The following is an 8964-nucleotide window of genomic DNA, read 5'->3' as shown; positions in this document are numbered from 1 at the left end:
CTGATTGTAAAACTAATGACATTATTTACTTTACATTTATTTTGAAAGATGAAGCTCGCGATTATGGTAAGGGAAGTTACAATTCCGACGAGTGCTTGCGGTGTTCTGGCCAATCACAATGCACTGGGTCAGCTGGCCAATCAGAGCAGACTGCGCTTTTCGGAAGGAGGGACTTTGTATAAAACGAAGCGTTTGAGAGAGGCGGGGCATAGAGGACCTACAATAATGTACAGTATTTGAAAAAGAATGTGTTTTTTGAACATTAAAGCATGTCAACATATTCTGTTACACAAAATAATGATCTTTTAAAAAAGCATCATATGACCCCTTTAACATTTAAAGGAAAATGCTACAAAAGTGCGTGCTCTGAAAAGAGCTGTTTTTGACAGGGTAAAAAAGGTGTTTTTTACACTACCATTGAGAAATTTTAACCAAACTATGTTACAGACTTTTCATTAAGACCCTAAAGAATCATATCAACTTGTGGAAAATGGGCATCCTATGACCCTTTTAATAAAATAAATAAATTATAAAAATGCAGTTTCGTGTCTTATACAAATTATTTATGGCCATTAAATTTTCATTATCCAAAGTAAAGCAATACACCATCGTGTGTTACACAGTTAAGAGATTTTTCCAAAGAACACCCCATACCCGAGGTAAAATCACTGTAATGCACAGCCTCTTGTGGTTTACTGGCCTATCTGTATATCATCTGTTACAGCTGTAAAACACAGTAAAGTAAACAGCAAGAATACTTTGACATGACCTACCTTCCATGACATAGACCAGGGAGCCCACATCGCCTTCTTTGATGATACAACTATCTTTATCATACTCCACAGGGTACATGCAGTCCACAATCTCCTGAATCTGAGACAGCTCCAAGTTCTTCATGAAGTCATTGTCAAGAATGGCCTCTTTGATTAGTTCTTTAGACCTGTGGATAACAAGGACTAAATGAAAAAACTGCTTAATTTAAAAATAGGGGTGGACGATATGGCAAAAATATCATATCACGATTTTGTAAGGAAGGATCACGATACACCATCTTATCATGATTTTTTTTTTCATGTTGATTTTTAAGACTATTTTGCAAGCTATGATAAAAATCTAGTAAGCCCTACAACTAACACGCAAGTAAAAAGTGCTCAAGCTTATTCAAGACAAGTAAACAGTCAAAATAAAGAACAAATAAGAAGCAATGTATCAAATAAATAAAATAGAACAAAGATACAAATGAAGTAAACAGTGCTTTAAATTTTTCAGGTAATAGTTCGATGAAAAATGCAACACTTTATGACTTAAATATACAGCGATTTTAATTAAATCTACAAAAAAATTATTTGGTCAAAAGCAGTGAGTGATTTTCTTTTTTTTCTTATGTTGTTTGATTAATATTAATGGTACAGGCAGTAGCAGATTTATTATGGCTGCTGTCACTTTAAGACCTAATTCACAGACCTAATATACTGACACACATCCTACTTTCTCACAACTATTTACATTCAACTAAAACATAACTAAATGGGTTTACATGGATACCTGCCACAGCATGCATTTTGACACATTTTTGTGTGTATTTGACCTCTGCGGCCTTCAAAGGCATGACCTTTGAAGTCTGCATCCTTCGAAGGATGCAGCCTCAGAACTGGGACACAGCTAGTACGTTGTTACCGGATTCGGATCTCTTTCTCAGCTTACTGCGCTTTTAATATCAACTACGTCACACTCTTTGCTTTCTCATTCGTCCATTGCTCTGTTAATAACTTTAAAAAATCCTGCCAACTGAAAAATGTGTGGATATATTTATATATAGACATAAATAGGACGCATTAGGTCACAGTCTCTAAAATTTGCTTGAAAAGTAGATAAAGATCACTGTTTATAAAACAAAAACAGATGAAGACATTTTTGAAAACCCATAAGCAAAGCTACTGGGTTCCTCCGAAAGAACTGAAATCTCACAGATCTCTCATTTTTTCTTAAAATACTAGACACCTCCATTCAACACCAAAGCGTGTGAGATTACTCACAGAAAAGTGTCAGCCGCTGAAATAATCAGAGAGAATCTTCCATACCTGGGTTTGTGAATGCAATCAATACCTCACCACATCAATGGATGAATTCCTTCATATGGAGTGCATCTTGGCTCTACATGATGAGTCATTTTCATTGACAACACCACAGTTTATTGGAAAAATGCTTGTCAGGTGGCCTTGCTAGTGCCACTGCATTCCAAGTTCCATTCCACAAATCTATTTCTTAATCATGCACTGGACAAATTTGATTATTCAATCATTGCACAAGCAGATCTGCTTGTGGAAATATTGGATCTTTTTTCTCCTTTGTTTAGAAATGGCAGCGTGGCAGAGATGATGGCAAGAATGGACCATCTGTGCAAGAGTGCACGAGTACTGGAGCCCGAGGAGGACATGGGGCGGACAGATGATTGCTCAGATACACTGCGTTACTACCACTCACACACTCCTGCTGGGTACTAATGTCCCATGGGCGGATGATAAGACCTCACGATCTGTAGATCTGCCTGGACTAATGACATTAACTATCAGCACAGTTTCTGATTCGTCATCCATGTGGGCACCAGCGCTTCAAACAATGGCGTTTTTGTATAAGAAACTGACCTCTCACTAAATATAACTCACTAATTCTTGAGATATGAGACAAAACAAGTACTGCACCTACCATTACTTGGCAAAAAAACAACATTTGGGGAGAGATGATCACTAAAATATTAACATGTTAATTTATATCAAATTATGATATTACATTATCACTAACTCAGATGAATATTCAAAGATAACTAAAGGCTTGTTCACACCAAGGACGATAACTATAAAGATAACGATAAAGATATGGTTCTAAAAATCGTTCTCAATATTAAATAATAGCAGAGTCCACACCACAGTTATAACGATAAAGGCACAGGGAAACAATATTGTTGGAATCACTTTCTGAACAATTTTTTCCAGCTGATGATCGATAAAAACAATGATACCCAATCAGAATCAATCCTGCTATAACGAGCTTGAGAATTTAAAGCGGCAGACGAGTGTGCGCTTAGAATAAACAGACAATATCATCCGCCATTATAGACGCTAATGTAGTTATCGTTATAGTTATCGTTCATGGTGTGGACGGGTCTTAAGACTACTGTTTAGTAAAAAATCTCTATGTTGATTACACCAAAAAGTGTAAAAAATTGTGGCACTAATGCACCTCTTTTATAAAGTTTTGCAAATATGTTCTTACTTTTTGTCTTTACTTATTAAAGCGTTTTTTTTTTTTAAAGCATTAAAAACTAGGCAACTTCAAAGTCAGTGTTTTTCCTGAAGGTCCTCTTTTCATATTTCACTAGCCATGAGTTCAAAATTATTACAGCCTTTATTTTTATATATATATATTTTATATATACTTGTACAACCTCAATATTAACTCAAAATATTATGTAAATCAGTTGTTTGAGATTTTTAGGCAATTTTCCAAATTTTGTCATGTTACTGTCAACTGTCATGTTAGCTAATATCACCAGAAAAACAATGACTAATATGTGATATCAAAATATGTGTTTCCTTAACACCTCCACTTTATTTATTAAAGTGAATGCAAAATTTAACAATATTTTGGCTTTATTTATTGATTTATTATTATTATTTTTTTTGCATCTGATGGTGCTGACACAAATTTAATAATTTAATAATGTTTATTAGTTCTAACAAATAAGTTTTTGCTCAAAACTAACCAAAGTTAAAAATTATTTGTTTATAAATTCCACACAAGAGGGACTTGGTGTTGTTTCAAAACAAAGGGAAATATATATCGGTATCGGTTAATGGCCAAAATGATTTTAAAATATGTGCATATCAGATATCGGCAAAAATCTAATATCGTGCATCCCTAATTTAAAATAGTGCTCTTGATTTCACTTTTTTCCTAGTACTCAGGAATCAGTGAACTACTGATATTGAAAAAGACCAAATACACAAAAAAGCAACTGTGTATCGTCTTTGACTGAGGTCAGCTGATAAAACTCGAGTCATCACTGCTAATAACTGTTCAAATCAAACTCAGGCAGCAGCAGATATGCATGATCATTTGTATGCATATTAATTCCAAGGGGAACATTGATGACTGACATTAATAGGACACTTATAGGATTATAAACTCATTTCATGTGCTGTTTTCTTATCAACCCCATTGTGCAATTGTCTAGAGAAATATGGCTTCAATTGTTCCTTCTGTCTGACACTGAAAGGGGGATTAACAAAAAATCATTCTACTTTTCATACTTGATGAAGACATTACATTGAGACAATCTATCATTCCCACACAGACATGGTGAGCGATCGACCGGCTATAATGAGAGGCGTAAATAAGACTAGGGGACAGGGGAACAGAAGACAGGTAAGACTTGATCACTCAAAATGGTGCAGGTGCACTCTAAGAAAAGTCTGTAAAAATCGGCATAAGGTACTGTGTTAATATGAACCAATTTTCCATATTTTTTTCACAGGTGTTTAATCCGTATTTTGAATTTTGCATTGCATTGTGTTGTGTTTTAGGGTTAAAGGTCAGCAAATGTAACGGATAATGTCCTGGAATTGTCTATGGATTTTTTTCTTTAAGTGTGATGCTGTACCATTCCCAATTCAAATATGATATTAAATTACATTAACAAATCAAAGACATTCAATTCAATTTTAATTTTATATCAGGACAGTATGCACAGGAAAGCAACCTGTTTAACTTCCATAATGTGATATATTTATAAGTGAATCAGGATATTCAGTTAGATCACACGTAGGCACAAAGGGATTCTGTACGTTTTTCAGTTATGATGCAATGACTTCTGAGTTTAGAATCAGCTCACTGAAATGGATTTATCAGAAATTAATTGCACCAACCCTAATAGCACTTTTGCTTCTGAAGTTTAAATGAGAGATGCAATGAAAACTTAACACTCATAATGCTCTCATTAAACGCATTACAACCGAATTAACTCCTGAAAAATTGATGTAGTGACCACCAAATTTACAGAAATTCTACACAGTGTGTACGGAACTGAACAACTGATTTGAGAGATTTATGTCTTTTAAGTATGTGCGATGCAAGAAATCATTTTGACACATTAGTGTTTTGACTCATTAGTGTTGCAAGAGCTTGCTAGTAAAACACAACAACGAATAAGAACAAGCCCAAAATAAACTTAAATCCAAATGTGTTATCTTGGAAATAAGCCACATACCAAAATATCGTGACCTGCACCTGCCTACTTTATTAACTTTATAAACTGGATTGCTTTATGAGCCGAGCCCAAACAACAATCCCAAAGATGCCTAATAAGCGCCGCTTATAAAAAGTGGACATGGCAACCCTTAAAGAGTGCAGTCTGTGAAGTAGCCTTCCAGATATAAACAAAATACGATGGCACTGTTGATGGTGGTTTAGTTAAAATTGCAGAACACGATGAGCCTTTGGTCACTGTAATATTACTATGGTTAAAAATAGCGGATACCAAACGCACGAGAGGCCAGAACACTGCTCATCATATTATCTTGGTGTCAATCATCAGAGTTTCGAAAATGAATTCTGTTCCATACACAAACACGAAATGAAAATTTGGGGATTCACTCTTGTATTTAAATGTGGTTGGCACTCCTGAAGCTTCACAGGGTGTGCATGGCCTTTAGGAGTTATAATGTCAACAATAAAAGTTAATTGTATCCTACTCTGTTTTAGAAGGCAGGACTTGATTTTATTGGGAATTTGGGCTTGTCAATTTTAATTTCATGTTGACATTACAACCCTCTACAATGCTAGTAAATCACTCGCATATGCGATAGGCAGCTTATCAGTAGCAGTAGTAGTATAATTAGTAGTAGTAGTAGTACTATTTTATTAGTATTATTGTACTTCAAACATTACTATTACTGCACTACAAACATCACTGAGTTCTATCATAAAAAATGTCAAATATAGTCTGGCGAGTAAACTAAAAAATTACCTAGCCAATGGCGTTCCATTGCCAAGGTGTCTGTAGAGAGTTGCTTTAAAGCTTTCACTCACAATGTACCTACCCTGCTCTCCGCGTCCCACGCGATACCATATCAGACCGTTTGTATCATGACCTATTTTGAATAGCAAATCACTAATCCAAAAACCATTTACAAGTACTCCGCTTAGCAGATCATGATCAGAGGCCAGGCCACATTCACAAGCATAAAGGCCGTTGATACTGTATCTTTTGGAGTAACAGTGTTCTCATGCAAGAGTGCAGTTCGTTCTTTTTTGCCTAATTATAGCTTCTTGGTTCCCAAAGGCTCATTTACCAAAAAAAAGCCCATGTGGACTGAAGCCTACACACTGTCTCCAGAGGAAATTAACAGTGCTGACCGAAATCAAAATGATGAAAATAAAAAAGGGAAGAATAAAAACAGAAACCGTGATCAACATCAAACCTCACATTCATTAAAACAAACTAAACGGCCATGCACCAAACTTTCTCTTTGAGCTCAGAGCTGCAGGTGGTGGACAGATTTCAAAGTCTTCAGAGATGGGCAACAGTATTGCTCTGAAGGGGTTACCATAGCAAAAAAGTGCAGAAAATGCCACCTCGCATCAGGAGCCTCAATTTAATCAGAGTCTTTGATATTTGAGGCATCATTATGGTGTCCTCCTGGCAGGCCGCTCGGTGGAATGCCGAAGTGATTTTGAAGCCAGATGGAGCATGGCTTTGTTGAGCCACGCTGAACAACTTCAAATAGGCTGGCAGATAGTGTAGATTGGCACACTTGCAGTATGTGTTGCCATCTCCTACCTAACAGTCCTTCCCTCTCAGCACTCTTTTACAGCTCTTCTTAAGCCACTCTCCACTCTTTTGTTTAACAAAGATTCATGTCTGCCCAGACACAGAGAACAACACTGAGCCATTTCCATAAAAGGAGAAAATATGCTCTTTTGGTAGGAAGCAAGATGGATACATTCCGCAAAACTTAACAGGGGCCCCAGAGTGGGAGAGAACAATATGAAGACACTCTGGATCCAGCTCATGGTTGTTCACCGTGTCTCTAACAAACACTAAAACAAATGTCAGGTGTTCCATCGTTTGTTTTTAAAGGTCGGTGTTGTGCATCAGTGTAATTAAGGACAAAAGAAGTATAAATTGTAGCCTTTATATAACATTTGTGCTTTAAATTATTCCATGGGGTGAAATGTTGTTGCAATAGATGTACAATGGCTTACACTATTTCTGTTTGCTACAACAGCCAAACGGCAATTAAAATAGATTGCAACCAATCCCGTTTCAAAAAAATAAAAATATATATATATGTTTTCTTTTTTTAAACCAGACACAACCATTTGTGCGTGTTTTGTGCAAGAAAATTTAGACACAACCAAGTTTTTTTTTTTATCCTATGTCAATGTATTTCCTATTAAAAAAGTTAGAATTATGAATAAATAATTTATATTATTAAATTATTAATATTTATATTAAAGAAATTATATGATGACAATTAAGCTCCACTATAGTCTTTTTTTAATAAAACCAATTAACAAAATTCCATTATATAGATATCAAAGTCAAATCTGTGTTAAAAAAAATGGTGTAGGATTTAAACAATTTTCACCCAGAAATTGATAGTAAAATACTAAGAAACAGCACGTCACACACTGAATTAAACATGAAATTTTGAAGATATTCTGTAAAAAGACTGAACTAGTATTTTCTTGTAAAATGTTTTAATTGATTAATTTTTACAGGGTTCTTATCTTACCCCTATTCAAACCTACAAGTCTGAGCTGTCTGGTTGGTTTTGGAGGGAAATCCAGGCTTTCATCATTTGTTTTCACGTTAACTTCATGTCCGTAAACACAGAAAAGAATGTCCTGCTTCTACATCATGTGAGAGTGGAGAGAAGTGGTGGTAGCTACAATAAATCAAGACAGTGAGTAGACAATTAACTTCCCATTGTTATTTTTAGCAGAATGAAAAATGATTGTGAATAAGTTGCATAAAGAAAGCAACCAAACATCGCTCCTTTTATAATTAATACAGCTGTCAATTCAGTTCCCTGACTGAGTTCTGCACTCTTGCGAAAACTTTGATTATAATCAAAGACACTGACTACGCTGTACACTGAATCTCATATTTGTATCGGATTGGATATAATGAAAGCATTCACTATAATGAAAGTATTCGCAAGACTGAAAAACTCAATCAGTAAGCGAGCGTTGAACAAAACTTCAGCATTTTGGTCTGTACTGGGTGGATTTCTTCTGCACCAGTGGCTATTTTAAACACCTTTGATTGGTCATTTCTCAAACATTGCAAAAAAAAATGTTGTAAATAGAAACATTTTATGCAATAGAAGAGAAACCAGACAATGAAGTGTGGAAGAACTACTATGTAAGTAACATGCAATTTTAGGTTTTAACCACAGATGGCGATAGAGAGGCTAAAGTTTGATAGTTCTGGGGACTTTATGATGTCATTTCCTGTTTTAGGTCTTAGTTTCTGCATGTGGCTGTAGGGCTGGGTATCGAGTTCGATACTTTTTAGGCACCAACCGAATTGCCTCGATACCATAGAGTATCGAAAAACGTCTCGTCGTTCGGTACCAAATTTCAATACGGGGTTAATCTCATCAGCGTCAGTGAGCCAATAAGCCTGCAGCACTAGCCGGTGTGTTCGACTAGAAGAGGTGCGGCGCAGATCGATCATCCGCAAGAGCGATTCGAAAGCTAGCTCTCGTGGTACTGTAATACACCAATCGGTCTGCACAGTCAGTCCACGTCAAGTCGAACACACCTACACTCTAAAAAATGCTGGGTTAAATATAACCCAGAGCTGGGTTAAAAAGGGACGAACCCAGCTATTGGGTTGTTTTGACCCAGCGGTTGGGATGTTTTGAACCCAACCGCTGGGTCAAAACAACCCAATAA

At 36.0% G+C, this 8964-nt stretch overlaps 1 protein-coding gene across 2 annotated transcripts in view; it reads right to left on the bottom strand.

The window, feature by feature from the left end:
- prkg1 (protein kinase cGMP-dependent 1) overlaps window positions 1–8964 on the bottom strand; it is a 147875-nt gene that overhangs the window by 128396 nt on the left and 10515 nt on the right. For both annotated transcript variants that reach the window (XM_016495477.1, XM_016495475.1), the window contains exon 2: window positions 774–940. In XM_016495477.1, the coding sequence (XP_016350963.1) occupies window positions 774–940 (167 nt within the window). The remainder of the gene's footprint in view (window positions 1–773; window positions 941–8964) is intronic.

Source organism: Sinocyclocheilus anshuiensis, unplaced genomic scaffold, assembly GCF_001515605.1.
Source record: "Sinocyclocheilus anshuiensis isolate Anshui unplaced genomic scaffold, SAMN03320099.WGS_v1.1 scaffold466, whole genome shotgun sequence".
In the NCBI taxonomy this organism is placed as follows: domain Eukaryota; kingdom Metazoa; phylum Chordata; class Actinopteri; order Cypriniformes; family Cyprinidae; genus Sinocyclocheilus; species Sinocyclocheilus anshuiensis.
This window is presented reverse-complemented; position numbering and strand designations above follow the sequence as displayed.